A 19,477-nucleotide genomic window follows, 5' to 3' on the forward strand; every position below is an offset into this window, starting at 1 on the left:
TAACTGATGCAAAATAATTTTTAGTAGTAATACAATAATTACAGCATCTAAGTACAGTACTTATTACAAATAATATTTGGTTGCACAATTTTGAGAAGAGCATGAATGCCCATTACCCAGGTGACACATAACTTAAAACTCAGGAGAACTCGAAAAGCAAACATCATGGGATTCTCATACATTAAAAAGGTGATGGAAAGGAGCACTAGTATTGGGTTGGTTGGGGAACGAGGGTATTGAGGTAGATATGAAGAAATTGATGGTGAGGTTGAGATGAAGTGTAGAGAGGCAAAACGTTGACAAGTAGGCAAAGGTTCGAAAAAAGAGTGGGAAAGCACTGGGAACATAGCGGGTCCACCATGGCCAAGACATTGCAGGTTCACCACATTAGTCCTACCTTTTTTATTTGCCCCTCTTTTTATAAACTAAGGGGTCCTGATTTTGATATATAACATAAATTTTCTAAGATGAATGAAAATCTTATATGATATACACCTGAAAGTATATAACAAGAAATTGTGGTTTCCATAAAATGTATCATAGTTAGCAAAGCATTTTTGTGTTGTTGTGATGGAAAGGCAATCTATAAAACATCATCTTACATCCATCCTCCAAGGGAAAAAGTGAAACTAAAGAGAACATACATGGAGGACACTTGTGTTAAAAATCAGCACCGGTTCCAAATTCCTCATATACACTGGATGAAACAATTCTACAGGGACTCGGTGCTTGAAGTCCCAAACTGACTGGCACTCGGTCTCTTGTAGGAATGGCGTCTCAGCCAACTTCAAGACCATGTAAAACTTGGGAAAAATGTTCTTGTATGCCGGAGCCACCATTGGTACATCTAATGGCTGAAGGTGAGAAACGATGTCCATGTCAACAATCCCAGCTGTACATCAAATGGCAGACCCGATTCCAGGATTTTCGATTTTACATCAAAAATCCCGATGCACCATCTGAAGATAGGCAATGTTTCCAAATTTTAGTTATTCTCACTTGCATTCTGCAATTCTTTCATCAGTAAATTTCGGATTTTCACTCTCAAACCAGATGCTTCTTCAGGTTTGAACCACTGCTTTCCAAACTGAGAATTGAAATAGTATTAAACAAGGGAACATCATATTAGAATCAAATCATAAATGAAGATTAAAAAAAAAAATTTCTTAAATAGAAAATATACCATTGCTAAATCCTTCTTTTTCAGCCTTTCAGGGGCCTCTTCAATGAACCGCTCCATGAAGAAAAGTACAAAGAGACCACAATCATAGTCATTCTTTTGTTGGGGAACCTGGTGGGAAATGTGAATCCAATACAAAAAAGGAGAGCTCAAACTTAAACCAGATAATCAATTAAATGAAATACCAATAAATGTGACAATTCATGCAACTTCATTGCTTTTTCTCTCTAGGATACTGCATTTACATAAACACAAGGCGATCTCAAACAACAGCACCCCACTAGGGTTGGCTAAGCAAAAATCAGATACTAACGATCTCAATAATTATGGATTCCCATATGAAAATGAAAAGGAGCATCATTTCCCATATATTTGTAATATAATGTACAGCTGATGATCCTCCAATTAAGCCTTCAGACACTGCAAGTTTAGGTTTATTTCACCCCTTAAATTGTATCAAAACAATATAAGTTTGAAGTATAGCAGGATTTTGAGAATCAGGGCCATTGCACATTTCAAGGCCCACATTCACTTCCCCACCAACCTAGTTTCTCATTGACATGAAGTTCCTTCAATAGTCAGATGAACTGATTTCTTAAACTCCAAATAATTCAAGAAATTGAGAAATTTCAAAAGACTTGCTAATCAACAATTTTTTCCTTCTTTAAAAAATTATTATTATTTTAAGCAAGCCAAAAAGATATGTTAATAATGTCTATGAACAGGAGCGTATGAGAGTACATGGGTAGTACACAAAGACATCAAAGGCAAGATCAAAACAAGAAAAGGAAATTCAAAAAAACAACAAACCCCACCCATGCGTAACACCACACAATCAATGAAGTCTACCATAGACATTGTTGCTTCATTTAATCCCACCATAACCCACTCCAAAAATAAACACTAGGAAAAGACTTTTAGCACATGATCTGTTCGCTCTTTCTAAACAATCTGAAAAATGCATAAGGGGACAGCCCTTCACACTTTCTTCTTTTCTTCACACAAAGGATCCCTGCCAACCTAAGAGAGCCTCTTTAACTGAAGGTGGCAACACCAATTCTACCCTGAACAATGAGAAAACTAGCCGCCACAAGATACTTGTCTTGGTACAACAAAGCAAAAAGTGGTCTAATGATTTTTCCTCATTTGTACACAAGAAGCACATGTTCAACCCCCTCTTTTTCAACTGATCTATGGTAAGCATCTTGCCTAAGTTGCCTCCCACAAAAGAAATCCCACTTTTGTTCATACCTAAGGGTTCCAAATAATATCTTTTAGAAACTCCTCAGCATCAAATAGGAGTATAGGGATTTTACTGAAAACATACCACTTTTGATTCTAACTAGATCACCCTATCCCCATCATTTTTACTAACCACTTTCATTTGCAATATTAAGAGGAATTCCTCTATTCTTTCGAGCTCCCAATCATGTAACTCTTTAACAAAACAAGAGCTTCAACATCTCCCATACCCTTATAACTCCCACACATCCGCTACCCAAGAGTCCTTTGCAGTGGCGATCAAAAAAGAGATGGAAAGGGATCACTCAAAGATGACTCATCACACCACACATCCTATAACCCCTTTCCAAAGAGCTTCCCCTTCTATTGCAAACCTCCAATTCCATTTTCCGATCAGGTCCTTATCAAGCATATCCAATCTCCTAATACCAAGACCTCCCCTTTTCATCTCCATGCAGATAATCAACCAATTAACAAGATGTAGCCTGACTTCTGATGATCCACCCCATAAGAAGTCTCTTTGAATCTCTCAAGCCATGAACTAACTTTTCTAGGAATGACAAAGAAATTTGGCAGGCTTGACAAAGTGCTTTTAGTCAGGGTCAATCTTCCTCCTTTAAAAAGATATTATCTTTTCCACCTCGCAAGTTTTTCTTGAGTCTATATTCCACCACATCCCACATTAAGGTTGATTTAAAAGAGGCACCTAGAGAAAGTCCTCAATATGTGGTGGGAAGCACCCCCACATCAGAGTCTAGCACCAAAACTAGCTCTTCCACATTTGATGCTCAAAATGGAATTAGCTCATTTTTTGCTAAATTAATTCTTAACATAAAAACTACCGCAAACCTCATTAGAATCCAACTTAGGAATGTCAGTTCTTCTTAGCTAGCATCACAAAAGATGAAAGTATTATCCGTAAACAAAAGATGTGATACCTCCTCCCTCTGCCTTCCCTTCCCACCTTAAAATTTAGTCCTCTATTGCTGTTGGAAAGTCAAATTCAAAATTTTAGTAACTTGTGTCCCTAAAATTGTTACGAACATCCAAACCATCCACAAGACTGCAGTTGAAGAGTTCACCAATACATCAATTCCAACTTGTCCTTGAGCACACTATTAAAGAAGGTAAGTGACCTAGAGACTATATTTTCAACCCTGGAATATGCAAAAGACTTCTATGACGTTGTTGAATAGTTATTTTAAATCCTCAAAAGTATATTTTGAAAAAAATAATAAAATAAAAAAGAAAAGGGAATAGGAAATGGATATTTGGTCTCTGAGTGATGTAAGGGGTAGTTCCATTGATCAAGAGTGTAATTACACATCACTTGATCATGGCACCTTCTAGATTGATCCATGTTGAAAAATGGAATTGATAGTCAAGTTTTCTCTCAGATCAGTTGAGAGTGCAATCCAGCCTCAAACAGGATTTTTTGCTAATCCAGTTTTAAATATCCCAACCCATCTAAAACACTTTCCTCTATTATGTAAACCCATAAGATTATTTTGAGAGATTGTTCTGCATTAAAAGTCAGAAAAACCTTCTGACATTTTTTTATACCAAAAATCATAATTCTTCTGAAAAGAGTTCTCATTATTTTTTGAAAGAGCCTCAAAAACCTTAGAATCATAAATCCTGTTACTACAATTAATTATGAAGCGTGAAGAGTTGTTGGATCCAGTGGACTTCCAGATTGTGATTACATCTGCTAGAAGATGAATTAAGAGAGTTTGTGATATAACATGGATTTTGAGGCATGGAGTTGAAAGATTTGAGAAGACTGGTTTCCACGGACTTGAATTGAGCATGGAAGATAACCTTATTCTTGTGCTCCTCTCATTTTCATGAATTGGCTTTGAACTACATATCCTATGCCTCGCCCCACTACCCCTACCCAACAAAGAAAATCACACACTAGCACCAAAAATAACTTTCTGATTTGGGGCTTTCATGTTCACTATCTATTTTATGTTACTTGCAGAACTGGTCATGATTTTTGTACATTAGAAATCTTTTCATCAAATAAGGATTTGATTTGGAACTTGGACTAATAATAAATAAAGTCCTATAATTTAAAATATTCAACACCAAACAATCCCACCCCTAGGCCATCAATTGACATTCTAAATGGAACATGGGTTAGACTTGTCATGGTTTAAGCTCTTGTTGGATGGGAATTAAAAGGACAATAACAGTTTTAGCACCCTAGTTTAAAGTACGGATTAAATTTGTCACAGCTAGACAGTTTAGGGATAAAATTAGGGCTAATGAAGGGAAAGTTGTCTGTATGGTAACACACACAACACCACAGAGTAAAATCAAGAAAACAGAAAGAGAAGGTAAAGAAAATAGAGGCATTCAAGAAAAGAAAAAAAAATTACCGCAATTACTTTCTCCTCAATCCTGCGAGGGAGATGTTTCCATATTCTGTCAGCAATAGGAAGATCAGCAGAATCTGCTTCTTGATTCAGATACTTCCATTCTTCTTTCAAGTAGCTACAAGGCAAATTTACATCATTTCTTATGTTTAAAGACAAGTTAAATGTTAAAAAGGGATCCAAATTAATAGTTGAATAAGACAATATGACTCTCAGCCAATATTCATTGATCAAATTAGTTTCATTGATCAAATAATATAATGTGCACTAATAACACATATGACTTTGAAAATGAATATCGAATATTAATGTGGAGATAAATTTTAAAAATTTATTTTATTGAGTTTCAATATTTGAAAACATATTGCATTTAATAATAAGATGATGAACGCTATGTGGTTGGGAGATACTTGATAACAATGGAATATCATCTTGATCTAAATAATATTGGTACCATGAAACTCTATAGATGCAAACAAATTTGAGAGAATAAATTAAAAAAAAAAAAAAATTGAAGGAAGATGAGAGAGAGAAGACACATGAGAGAAAAATGAAAGATGGGAGTTAAATGAGAGAAACATGAGAGAGAGGAGGGCTTATTTATAGGAATTTAGAGGAAACGAGCTGTTGAAGGTCAAAAGTTACCTTTAGAAATAGAATGAGGGAGACACCAACAATCATGTCGAATTTTCTCGGAATATCACCAAAATATCAAGAAATATTGACATTTTGAGGATATTTCAATCATGCCGTGATATTTTGCAAACTTTATTTCACAGCTCTTTCTAATTGGTGCCCCAAATTACTGATATTTTGGCCAGAATATCAGCAATATTATCAATTTTTTCATCCATGCAAAATACTGCAAAAGTGATGAATTAAAAATATTATTTCCTAAAAAAAAATATTGATATTTTAAGTTATCATTGGATCAGATTCCAAACCACTAATGCACTCAAATTTAGGACAACCTGGTCATCCTTATTTGCTTAGCAATTTCTCAGTCACATTTCAAAAGTTGCATATGCCTTATGATTTACGCTCATACACTTCATGATTAGTTAAATTTATGAATTGTAGTATTGTAGTTATTGATAGGATTAATCTAACCAAAACTAAGTGTACATGTAGGCCAACTCAAATGGATTGATATATCATTTTAGTGTTATTTATCCAGAAGACCTCGACAAAATATAGGATTCAGAAACATGAATCCGATGTGTAGGGTAAATAATTTTTGGACTATACATCAGGACCATAATTGTATTACACAGGAATTATTGGCCATCATGAGGATGTAGGCAGGTGGTGCAGGGATATTAGACAATTGCAGTAAAATGGTCCTGGATTATAGTTATTGTTGCATCAACATTCAAAAGCATTGATGTTATTCAACCTACCCTACCACAAAACTGATGAGCAAAATTTTTCAAACAAAATACATCTGTCTGGTGATTGAAAACTGCACAATGAACAAAGAAGTATTAATATACTAGTGCATGAAAACTAAAAACATTCCCTGCAGGAACTTAATAGTCCCTTGCAGGTATAAAAATCAGTTGTTAATGCAAATATAAAGTTCCTACATCATTCTTCAAGTATGAAAGGGAATGGTGCCAGTCCAATTAATCTCATGTCAGAGCATTATTATCTTATCATCTAGTTACCGAGAGTGAACATATGAATTGTCAAAGTCCAAATCACTGTATACTTATACCATTGACTAAAAACTACTTAGTTTTAGAATTACCACAACATTTATTCAGTAAATCAAATAATATTTGTTAATTTTGACATGGGCCTCTTTTGTCTCACCTTTTAATATCATCAAAAATTGGTCTACTATAGTGCAAACCCAATGAATCCAAATGAAGTATGATCGGCCCTGCTTCATCTTCCTTGTCTGGGATACAAATGATCACCAAGCTCCAATGATGACTGAATACATCAACACCATAAAAACAATCAAGAAATGTGTAGTAATTTAAGCTTAATGAGAGAAAATATAACAGGAAACATGCTCCCTTTTATAGAAAAAGTCAGATAGCATAAAAAGGTGCCAAAGAGGCCACAAACCGAAGTATGCCCATCAAGTATACAGGGAATCATCTTTTTCTTTACTAGCCATAAGCTTTGGGCTTATGGCATAGACTATTCAGCCTTCTGGGAATAGATTGGATACCACCATGTTTGTTGGTGGCAATGACGACTAATTACTTCAAAGGCTTTGAAAATCATGCAAAAGGAAAGGTTCTATGGGGCATTGCAAGCCTTAGTATGATTTGGTCAATTTGGCAGGAAAGGAATGTGAGGATTTTTTTAAGATACTAGGAGGACAATGGATGCAGTTAGAGACTTTTTATACTCTTCTTCCTCTCTTCTTGCCTATACTAGTAGGGCCTTCGAAGGCACCCCTTTGAGCCTTATATTGTTAGATTGGTAGCTTGTATGCAAGTCAAGGAGGTTGGTCAGAAAGACCTCACAAGTATGGTTAGTGCCAACTGACAGAATCATTAAATTGAACTTTGATGGATGTGCTTTAGGCACCCCAAGGCAACTTGGAATTGGTGGTCTAATTAGAGATCATTGAAATTCAATAATCAGAGCATACTCTAAACTTGTAGGTGATGGTTTTGCTATTAAGGCCAAGGTTGTAGCTCTTTTGGAGGACCTTGTAGAAGCAAAAACTTTAGGCTTGTCCAATTTTGTGGTGCAGGGGGATTCTATTGTTGTTATCTCATGGGTGGCTAAAATGGAAAGAGGTTTATGGAGACTTGATGGGTGGTTGTGCCAAATATTTGATATCTTTACAAAGTTGGGATGGTCCATTCAATGGGTTCTTCACTCAGCTAATCAGGTGGTGGATGAGTTAGCTAAAAGAGGAGCAAAGCAATTAATATCTTTTGTTGGAGATTACTTGCCTCCTTGGGTCTATTTAATATTTGTTTTGAATGTTGTTTCACTTTTTGTAATTTCCCTTGTTTGTTCAGTTATATGGATGTAAAGGCATCCATCCATTCCCTTGTTTTGATCTAAATTTGTACATTGTGAAAGGATGTCTCCTTCTTGATATTTTTAATTAATAGAAATATCTATTAGGTTTTTAATTAAAAAAGAAAAGCCCCCTAAGCCTCCTTCCTATCATTCAAGTATCTAGAGAACATCATAAAACATTTCCTTTCCCATCAGACAAGTAAGCACTAGCACCTATGCCCCTATACAAGGCATTAAAGTAAATAAATCTAGAAATCAGCACAACAAAGAATCCCCATTCTGATTTTGGCCCCGGTCCAAAAAGCAAAAATAAAAAACAAGACAAATGATTAATAAATAAATAAAATAAAATAAGTTCAAACCTTTCCTAACACCCATTTAGTGGCTACCTTTCAACTCAACACCCCACCCATTTTGCATTCTTCACATTTCATATCAAAACCTTTGTCCACACAAAAAACTGATAAGGGCTTACCAATTTCATGACATTGATAAATAGGTCTTAAGTGTCACTTTTGCAAGGAAATGGCGGTTCATCAAAGGCCATTATTCAGTAAAACTTTCAAGTGAAGATTACTCATTGCTTGGCTCAGTTCAGAAACCCCTTTTAAGGGTGCTTTAAAAGTTTGTTTTGCATGTTCATTTACATCGCCAGGTGCTTTAGCGGACTTTAAACGTGCTTTTAGGCTTTTTCCAGGATGAATGGTTGGGTCAAGTAGCCATGGTCTGATTAGCCACAAGTTCCATCTTTGGCAAGATTCTGCCAGTGACCTTGGGTCAACCGTCAAATCCCAGTTCCACAGCTCTATCTTAAATTTTTCATGTGACTGGTAGGATTTTAATCATCTGGCCCTGAATCAATTGACCAAAGTACCCTTTTCCAAAGCATTTAATGCTCTAACATTAAAATTGTTTTGAGTTTGGTTTAAAGGTCATTTAGTAATCTTTATAGTACATTCAATTTTTTTTTTATCAGAAACGAAGAAGAATATATTAATAGAAGAAAAGATATAGGAGAAAGAAAAGATACAAAAGAAAGAGAAGAAAGCCTTTATAGTACATTCAATTGATAGCTGAGTTTTGTTTGAAGAGCTATTGCTCCTCATCGCATTTAAGAAAGTCCTGGAATGAGATTGAGATTCGCTTAGGTTAACCTACTAGCCTTCATTATGCATGTGGATTCATTTAGATCTTGCATTTAAGGGGGAGCCTTCAAGATTGGGGATCAAAAAAGCATCGAAGAAGGTTTTGACTACGTTGGTAGAACCTCTCTAACACCTAAGGGAGTGATTAACATTCTTCAACACCTTTTTTTTATATAGGTATTATTTTTCATTTTTCCTTTTTGTCTCTATTGGGACTTGAACCTGGAACCTCCCATAAACCCATCCCAACCCTTAACCACTTGAGCCAGGCCTCAAGGGCAACATTCTTCAACATCTTGTGTTGAAAATTATTTACTTATATGATCAGATGTATTGAGAATTACCTATTGTTGAAATCATAATATCGAGATAGGGTAGTTAAACTCCAAGTCATTGTGATAAAGCTTCGAGCTCTTGTGTGTTGAGCTATTAGATAGCTCATAATGGTTTTGGACAATCAAAAGGATCTAATATTCTAAAGATAAATCAATGTTTTCATAATTGAACCAGTTATTGAATTAGGAAAGCTATCAATTCATGATTCACTAGTCGAGCTGGTGGTTGAATCGTGGTCGAACCAGTGCTGTCATAATTATATAATTTATATATTATATAAATTAAAAATTTTAATAATATTTTATTTTTATATTTGATATATTAAATTAAATTATAAAGATAAATATAAATATATTAATATTTTAAATTTTATTAAATAGAACATGTGTAATATTTAAGTATAAAAAAATCAAAATATTTAATTTTATCTCCATGTCTTTGTATTTTATTATTTTAAAATTTTTATATTAATTATTTATATTATTTTCAAAATTATTATTATAAAAATAAAAAAGAATGTAAATATTTACATTTGTTCAAAGGTTTGTATGACAAATTTGAAAAAAAAAAAACATTAATCTTACTAAATATTTAATTTTACAACATTATTATACAAAGTTGACGCATAGTTCAATGGGCTCGGTCTTGTTTTTAAAGTTGGAAGTCAATGGATCAAGTCCTCTAGCATGCAAAAATGAAGGTCAACACTAAACTTTGAACTCGACAATGAAGGCTGAAGAAAATTCCTTCTCGATTCCTAGATTTATGAGCCTAAGGCTCTGATACCATGTAGAATCTAAAGAATTGGAAGGTAAAGAATAAATTTCTTCCTTAATTTCAATATGTATCCACATATTTATACAAGAACTCCTAACACAAAAAATAGAAACCTTCCTAACCTAATCATATCAAATCCCCTTGATTACGAGATTGTCCTAATCCTCTCATTAATTACAAAAATGTACAGCTATAATCTTTCCTAATTAGATTCTTCCACAAAAGATAAACCTTAACAAAAGCATGTTGTCTAGTATCATGTCAATGATGATTAGATTTGGATCCTTAATTCTTTTCCAGATTGCAAAACCTGTCATAGAGCCACTTCTTTAAAGAACATGGTGCTAAAGAGAATTTCTCATAGATTAGATGATTGAAAGAAAGCTTAATTGTCCTCAGAAGGTAAAGTCACTCTAATTCAATCTTGTTTGGCCCTTATCCTCTCTTATTTTCCTATAAATTAAATGGGTTTGTCCTTTGTCAAATTAGGGAAATCCTAGAGGTGCCTCTTTCAAGACCTAATTCTAGTGAGAATTTCCGGTTGATTAGAAGGTTGGAAGAAAACTTTCCCTTCCTTAGGAGGCAAAATCACTCAATAGACTTTGTTTAGCATTATACCCACCTATTTTCTCTCAGTGTTTAGTATTTTTGACAAATTTGCAGCTAGGGTGAGAAAGTTTCTTTGATCAAAAACAGATGAGTGAAGGAGAGATTACTTAGTTGGATGGACTGCGTGTAGACTGAGGAGTGAAAGAAATCAAGGATTAAGGAATATTCATCCAAGGAATGGAGCTCCACTGATTAAGTGGTCATGGAATTTTCCAAGGGGGAGTAACCCTTTTTTACATAGAATTATCAGAAGCACTTATGGTTCACAATCTAATTCTCACATCATACTTCGGTGGTGACACCAGTGTTCTTTAAGGTGTTATTGCCTAGCTTTTTCCAATTTCTCTTGTTAAAGTAATTATTTAATCAGTAATGTATCAAAATCCATTTCTGGGAGGATACATGGTACGGTGATCAATCAATTCATGCTCAATTCCCCAACCTTTAATTGACCTCAAGATCTAGAGATTTCCTATTTCCTCCATCCTTGAGCATTCCTCCTCCTTGATGTCTCCGAATTTCACTTTTCCATAGGACCTTGAATAATCAGGAAATTGATAAGCTCTCAGTCCTTGTGTCCTCCTTACTTCCCATGTTTTTATCATTTTTTTCTTGATGGGAGAGTATCTCCAACCTCCTCAGGTTTGTTCTCAATCCTTCCTTTTTATCAGGCACTTTCAACTTCACTTCATCCAATTACATTCTTAATTGTCAAGTTCGTATGGTTAGCCAAACCCCCATCAGAAGTCACAGCATTTACTCAGTTTGTGGTAAAAAAGAATATTAATACCAATTACATGTTGCAGTAGCAAAAACATGGCAAGGCCTTCAACCTGGTAGGTGTATAATGTGCTTAAATGATAGTGAGTTAGTGTATCATCTATTTCTTTATTAGCCAGTACCATTAGGGCTTGGGCATAAGGTTTTTGGGCTAGTAGAGGTTGATTGGATTTAACCTAGGAGCATTGTTGCAATGTTGATAATTTATGGGGTTTTGGTCAACATTTCAGGGGCAAAGTGCTATGAGTTGTTTGTCTCACTCAGGTGATATGGCCTGAGAGGCAGTGACGACTTTGGAAAATAGTTCATTTTCTTTCTTTGCTTTAAACTTCATTACAAATGCAGTTTTTGATAGGCTTTTGGACTTGATCATGTTAGATTGCAGCCTAGTTTGTTCTTCCAGGAGTATGGTGCAGATGAAAGCTGTGGAGAATAATTAAGCTGCTACTTCAATAACATATGACAACTAAGGATTAGGAGAATAATTGGACATCATAATGATAGTATGTTGAGAGCTTTCTCAAAACCAACTGGGGTAGGTTCAGCAATTGAAACAAAGATACAGGCACTCTTGGAAGGCTTGTGTTTATTTGTTTGGGGCTATCCAACCTTTCAGTGGAGGGAAACTAATAGCTGAAGTGGGGGGGACCACCTTGATCTACAGTATTTTTTTTAGTTTCAATCAGCTTCTGGTGCTCTTACATACTTTCATTGTTTTTCATAGTTTAGTTTCTCTACTTTCTTGGTCAGCTTTTGTTGTATTTTGTGAAGGATAGCACATCCTCCTCTATGCATTCTTTTGTACAATTCAATGAAAAGAATTGATTATTTCCAATTTAGAAAATACATTAATTGCCCAAAAAAAATCCACAATCTGGTGGCACCTTGTCTCATCCAAGCACTTTTCAGAAACAAAAAGCCAACAGCTTGACAAAAGAAAAGAGAAAATGAGAGGAAAAAAAACACAAAATTCTCTTCCTTTTCCCTGTATAGTTTGTTCAAGAGGAGAGAAAAGAAGGGACTAGGAGAGAAAAGTTCTTCAAACCCACCAAAATATCACCAAGGCTGAGGTGATTTGGAAAGACAAGTTGAAAGACAAGTTCAAGAAAACATATCATGCACAAAATGCAAGTGCTTTTAGAAGGGGACCATCATTTCTCTTCCCTTCTCTATCCAAATTTTTTCATAAACAAACTTAAGATCCCCAAGCTCCTGTTCTCTTGTTTTGTTTTTTGTCATCTCTACTCAAGTGGGTGAAAGACACTCAAAATGAAAATGCATTACCCATGCACAGAAAAGTCCACAAACTCTATCGCAAGCCAAAATCTTACCATTAAACACTTGCATGAAAGATGGGAGCAGTCTGCATGGGATATTATATTTTAAAACTCTTTTCAGTTAATAACAATCAGGACATTGGCAATACAGAAGTAATTGTAAAAAGAATAAAAAATAAAATAAAAATCATTCATGTAATTATAACTCACCAGTGATGGAAGAGACGATGCCCAATAATGACAATATTTCTACCAAAAACTCAAAACCAAGGTTGCTGATAAATTTTTGCAGCAACTCAAAATTGTAGCTCACGCCAACAGTAAATGAATGAAGTAAATTTCATGGGAAAAATGTGGGAATAGGAATAGAAAAATAGGATGGAAATGGACATAAATCACAATACCATGTGGAATAGAGAATCAAAATCTTGGTAAGGGTGAGTTTCAGTTTCATGAAAATGAATTTTTGATTCCTATTCTCATTTCTAAAAAGCAATCCAAACATAGTAATGAATGGAAAATGGAATGAATTTCCGATTCTCATTCTCTATTCCAACGTTCCAAACATGCCCTAAATGTGACTCTTAGCATAATATGGTATTTACTCATGCAGAACTGCTGAATCATTAGAAAGAACTTACTCTTGATGTATTGGAAGAAGAATATATGCCTTCTGAAATATATTTACACCCTTCCACCACCTTCTAAACTTAATAAAAGAAGTTTCCTTGTCACTCCCCTACAAATTATAATGGAAGATAATTTACTCAAGAGCACCCCTTGACATCAAAATGCATGACAGTGTAGTAGTAAGAACAACACAGATATTAACATATAAATCATGAACTTATTCAAGAATCATGCAGTTATTTTGCACAGAAACTATAAAATAAATAAATTTTTGATAGGTAAAAGTAGAGGATATTTTAAAAGCCCTAGGAAAGGGCGCAACAGCGTACATATGTAGTATACACAGAGCGTCATGGCAGAAAAAACAAAGAGAACAACAAGGAAAACCATCCATACCCATCACCCAACACCCCAGAAAACAGTTTTACCCAGCCATCTCTCAAGCCCCCTGCTTACCACCCCAATTACTCACTCATCTTGAAATCCTCACTGAACAATAGCTTGATCCCTGTTGCTCCTTCCCCTGCCCCTTGCTAACACGGGAGACCTATTGTAGCTAACCGAGCACTCCAACTTCCAGATCTACCTGTCGAAACGAGAAGACGAGTTTGGCTTCCTCTTCCCTCCGACAACTTGCCACCATGCCCTCTCCTTGCATCCATCTTCCTCAATAGGGAGATAATCTCATTTTCAAAACCACCACGGGCATCCCCACAAAGCTACTGAAACTGGTCAGCTTATTCAAGAGACCATCCAAAGGATGCATTTCCCTTGTGGAACAGCTGCCTGACTTCACCTTGGAAGGGTCTGACTCCCCAAATCTGACCACAACATCGTTACAAAATGGGCCTTCCTCACTGATCTGTGGAAACTCCAGCAAGGAACCATCCATGAACAACATTTTAACCAAATGATTTCCTTCACCTAAAGCCCCACCAAGAAGCCCCTCTTTCGACCGAACATTCTTCTCCCAGCCATGACCTTCTACCAGAGCCCTACCTGCATCAACTAGCAACCCAATTGTTGAAACCCTAGAGGAAGAAAAAGGGGACAGGCCTCTCCCCAGAACCCACTCACGTATAAGGGGATCTGCACAAACGTCCTCGTTGTTGCCTTTCTCTCTTCTGGGCTGAGAGTTTTGGAGACCTTTCTCAAGAATGCTCAAAAAGAGAGCCCTTGACCAATCCTTAGCTAGCCCACCGAAGTGCTTTTCAATTCTGGGCTTCAACTTAACAGACCTGGGTTGGCCTAACAAAAACCCTTGGGCACCCTTTATAGAAGACTGGCCTGTCATGGACAGGCTTCCTTTGACTAGAAGAGCTTGGACTGTAGATGGACCATACTCTTTAGAACACGAGCCCCCCTCCTTATCTTCTGAATCTAAAAGGCTAAATGACCCAACAGCCACATCAAGGCACTCTGGGAGCCCAGTTCCCACTGCAGCCTGGTCAATGTTGTTGCCGCTATGCCCAAAGAGCACAGTCACCACCATTGCGTGTGCAGGGAGACTCGACTCTTCAAGTAACACCTATGAAACCTCTTATACATGACTCTCTTCTTCCCTTCCCACTCTCCCACCGGCGCATGAAATACCCTCACCATCTTCCTGTTGGATTTCACAAGAATCCTAGCCCACTGCAGAGGCCACTTCTCCCTCACCTCCCCATCTACTGCTACAAAACCTCCACATGCATCACTGAGCCTCTTGAAGAACTCCTCTCCCCAAAAATGCAATGGAACCCCCAACACTCTCACCTAGACCTCATTGACACAATCCTCAACCTTGAAATAGCCTATATCAGGCCTCCACCAATCCAACTGTAAAGCTTTCCCCTCAAACCAACTATTTCCCAAAAGCCAAACACTTTCTACTTCAAAGTCATTATCAAACTTGAAAAAAAATAAGTGAGCCCCGAACCCCCCATCAAGGACAAATAAAAATTACCTTTCACCCTCCAAGAATGCCTAGCCCAAGCTTTCAAAGAACCCAAATCTTGTACCTGGTCTGAAAATCACCCCATCTTCCCACCAAGCACTGATGGGGGAAAGCCTTTTAAAGTTTATTCAAGGAAGAAAGTGAAGACCTAAGTAAACTTTAAGTAGGATTAATATTAATTAGGATTGGTATTTATTGGAGTCTAATTAGGATTAGTTAGTTGAGTTATAATATAATTAGAATTTGAGTCATGATAGGTTATTAGAGTCCTAGTAGACTAGGCTTCTTAATCAATGCAAATCAAATGAATGAATTTGATGAATAATATTATACTTTCTTTCATTGCAAGGTTGCAATCCTCAATGGTGAGACTCCATTGATTTTCTTCTAGGTGAGACTCCTAGAAGGCCTTAGTGAGACTCTAAGGTTTTCCATCTTTTCTTCATTGTTTCTTCTTTCTCTCTATTTCTTATCTTATAATTTTCTCTACCATAAAATTTATTCCTTGTTCCTCTCCTTACACCCTAAAAAAAAACCCTAGCCCACCTACCCTTTAGTGTAGGCAACCATCCTAGGGTTGTCCTACATCAAGCACTTTTTGAGAAACTCTAAATTTTTCAACACCTCCTCCGACACACCCTAAACCCACACTACCTCACCAAACTCCTTTCCTCTATTCACCACTTATGTGGGGATGCTCCTCCTCCTCCACTTTCCACCAAAAGACAGACAAACTCTTTGGGTGACTCCAAATGCCTATGCTCGACAACAAAACCCATGTCCCTCAGCTTTGAAACAAGGGTCTTCCATGGCCCCCACCTCCTCGTCATCATCCCTTCCTTCAGGAAAAACTAAGGAAAACCTTTCCTCCTCCGAAGACAACATGGAGCACAAAAAGAATCTCTCTACCTTGTAGCTACGAAGGACCAGCTGTAGCCCCTTCCACCTTCATTCCACCCCATATTGAAAAACTTTCTAGACTTCCCTTCACCTCAAGCTTCTACCTTTCCAACAACTGAGCTAGCCCCCTCTCACCAAATCTAATCCAAGTGGAAAACCCCCGACTCCTCTCCACCAGCTTGTCAACCGTCTTCCCCCTGACTTACTCCATCAAAATATCAAAAGACTTCAATTCAACTCCAAACCAGCAACTTCCCCTTTGCAAAACCATCGCCTGAAGCTAGATCTCAAAGGATCTCACATTTTTATGGTTAGTGAAAGGATCTTTAGAAACCATAAAAAATGTCAATCATCACAAATGTTTTTTTCTACTATTGTTTCTGATGCAATGAGGAATTATGAAATTAAGAATCATAGACCAAACAGACTGCGTTGCCTCATTGATTTTTTTTATTTTTTTTTTTGATAAATAAGTTGCCTCATTGATTCACCACCAAGTCCCTTTCAAAATGCTCCAGCCATAGAATGGCTTTACCAGAAAAAAAAAAATTAAAACACCAATGACCATTACTAATATATAATACTACCCAGATCTACCAGTTTCTCTTTTTCTTGGTTTTTTTTTTGTTTTTGATGGATAACTGTTTTCCTCCATACTAGGCACTTGAGCTAGGCGTCAATAGCACCTAGATCTACTACTAATAGTTCACATATTCCAATAGATAAAGTTCACACGCTGTCACAGACTAGGACCAGAATTAATTCAAACACAAGTAGAAAAATGTACCTTGTATGATAAAGCCTCTTTAAGCTTCTTGTAGAAATATGTATTGAAAAAATGATAATTACACGGTGCCCTATCTGTTGGAGACACTGGCTGCTGCAGATACCTAACCAAATCAATCATCAGTCTATGAAGAGTGAGTCTAGTAACAAATCCACTGAGATAAAGTTGAAGAAAAAAATATCAACATGTTCAATTAGAATAAGATGACAAGAAACATATACACAACAAAGGCACTCATTATGAAAATTTAAACAACAAAGACAAGCACTATATTCTCTATTTTATCATAATGCAAGTGCACCCACATGGGCAGCCATATTTATATAGTGAAATGGATACCTTGACTTCAGTTTACCATGCCAATAGAAGTTCATTTAGCACAATTATCCAATTTGGGGCATTGACCAATAAAACTGTGCCATATCAACAATTCCTATTTCTCTATGATACCCTACATAACTGAAACTAGAAGTTATAAAATCCAACAACATAGCACAATGCAGCATATAAAAATAGTTCAGTTAGAGCCGCGATGAGAGAGAGTGAGAGTGAGCACGCGAGCGATGGCGATGAAGGTGAGAGCCGAGCGGAGAATCGTGGGAAAAGGAAGGGGAGTAGTTTGTGGTGGAGTCGAAGGTATTCAAAGTAGGAGCCGAGGAGAGAAAAGGCAAGATCCAAGTTACCATCGTGGAAAGCAAGGGAGGGGTCTCGTCTTGGGTTCGTCTGGGGCAGGCGAGCGTAAGGTTTTTTACAGAAGGTCTGATTCAGTGCATAAGGGATGGGAAAGAAGGAAGATAGGAAAGGGGATGGAAGGGAAAAGGGAGGAGTTACTCTCTGGTGAGAGAGGCCAACAGGGCAGGGTGTTTCCTTCGCTTAGGGGTAACCGATATGGAGAAGAGGAGATATAGCATCTGCATTCCGAAAGGCAGGGGGGAGAAGGGGGAATGGGCTTCCATGGTGGAGTCCTTACGAAATATGGCATTTTGGTTTGATAAGAAGGAGAATAAACAAGAAGAGAAGACCACGGGCAGGTCGTATGTGGAAGTGGCAAAGGGACCAAGGAGCAGGGATAGTACAAGGGTCAGAGTGAAGGAAAAGGAGGAGGAAATAAGAAGAAATTTGAGTAGATTGGAACATTGCTTGGTAGGAAAATGGAACCCTAGTTCAGAACGAGAAGAGGATTTGGAGAGATTAGGGTGGTCAATGGCAAGTGCGTGGGGGTTGAAAGGGAAATAAGGTTTGGCAAGACTGGGAAAGGGACGAGTTCTTCTGGAGTTTGAATTTGTGGAGGAAGCTAGAAATGTCCTCGCCTCTAAGAAGAGATCAATGGGAGGGCTTCAGATGGGTTTGGAGCAATGGAGTCCGAAATCTGGGTGTTCAACAGAGGGAGAAGCTAGGAACGAAGCTTGGGTAAGGATTCTAGGTCTCCCAATTTTGTTGTGGGTTCCGACAATTTTGAGAAGAGTAGGGGAAGCGTGCGGTGGGTTTTTAGGTATCGATTCTCAGACAAAAAGGATGGAGGAGCTTGAGTGGGCTAGGATTTAAGTAAAAACGAGTGGCGAGGAACTGCCGAGTTCGCTGGAGATCAGGGTTGAGGAGGAAAACTACACCCTGTCCCTGTAGTGGGAGATCTCGTCGTCGCTGAGGAAGAAACTGAGGGACTATCGAGTCTGGCCTGGGCGACAGAATGGGGAGGTTAGGGATGATGGGGTCACACGCGCTAGGATGCGCGTGGGAGAACAGTCAAATGCTTGGCCCAAGGAGCAGCTTCGATTAGACGATGTGATTGGAGGGCAGGTAAAAGAGGCGGGTGGTGAAGAGTTTGAACAACGGGCCCATTTCGAACCGGTGACCCATCTCCCTTTTGGATCTTCGGGAGATGGGTTGTCTTCATCTGGCCCGGCTGAAGGTCTCGTGGGCTCGAAGTGGGCCGATGGGCCCCTTGTGCAAGGCCCTTTACTTTTAAAGGGGGCTGCGACTGTTGGTGTTGGGCCAGCGTTCGGGCCGTCTGAGGAGCGGGCCGCTAATGGGTTGAAGTTTTTGCCTTGTGGGCCTGCAATCATGCTTGGGGGTAGTCCTGGGCATTCTCAGGCCTAGCTCCACGACAGAGGGCTCTCTTTGAAGTTTTGTGCCTGAGCCCGTCTGGCTTGCAACCTAGAGATGGAATTTATAAAGTGCCGAGAGAAGGATGAAAGGAGAAAACAGCAGCCGGAATCCCAAAGTTCAATGGCAGATTGTGCGTTAGTGGAAGAAGCTTCAAGGTATGGGTCTGATTCAAACTCGTGGGGATTAAGGGTTTCGGGGTCTTCTCATTCTTCTCCTTTTTCTTTTGGTCAAACTCCGGAGGGGGAGTTTTACGACCATTCTAGGGTGATGAGGGAGAACCTTCAGGAAGGAAACATGCTGAGCTTGGCAGTTGCAGAGGGGTCCACAATGAGTGGCAAGGGTTGTTGGGATTTGGTTGAGGTTAATTGCGCCGCAATCGAGGTACAAAACCAGGAGT

The 19,477-nt window shown here is 37.8% G+C and overlaps 1 protein-coding gene across 3 annotated transcripts in view; it reads right to left on the reverse strand.

The window, feature by feature from the left end:
* Window positions 1–506: 506 nt before the first annotated feature.
* LOC100241600 (ubiquitin-like-specific protease 1D) overlaps window positions 507–19,477 on the reverse strand; it is a 53,353-nt gene continuing 34,382 nt past the window's right edge. Inside the window, exons 9-14 of one of the 3 annotated variants that reach the window (XM_010655107.3) lie at window positions 16,975–17,077; window positions 13,363–13,460; window positions 6,619–6,741; window positions 4,807–4,921; window positions 1,184–1,291; window positions 507–1,087 (exon numbers count right to left, since the gene is read on the reverse strand). In XM_010655107.3, coding sequence (XP_010653409.1) covers window positions 986–1,087; window positions 1,184–1,291; window positions 4,807–4,921; window positions 6,619–6,741; window positions 13,363–13,460; window positions 16,975–17,077 — 649 coding nt within the window. In that variant the 3' untranslated portion in view covers window positions 507–985. Of the gene's footprint in view, window positions 1,088–1,183; window positions 1,292–4,806; window positions 4,922–5,448; window positions 5,666–6,618; window positions 6,742–13,362; window positions 13,461–16,974; window positions 17,099–19,477 lie in introns of those variants that run through there. The other 2 variants (XM_010655100.3, XR_002030202.2) reach the window with 2 other exon arrangements.

This window comes from Vitis vinifera, chromosome 1 (genome assembly GCF_030704535.1).
Source record: "Vitis vinifera cultivar Pinot Noir 40024 chromosome 1, ASM3070453v1".
In the NCBI taxonomy this organism is placed as follows: Eukaryota; Viridiplantae; Streptophyta; class Magnoliopsida; order Vitales; family Vitaceae; genus Vitis; species Vitis vinifera.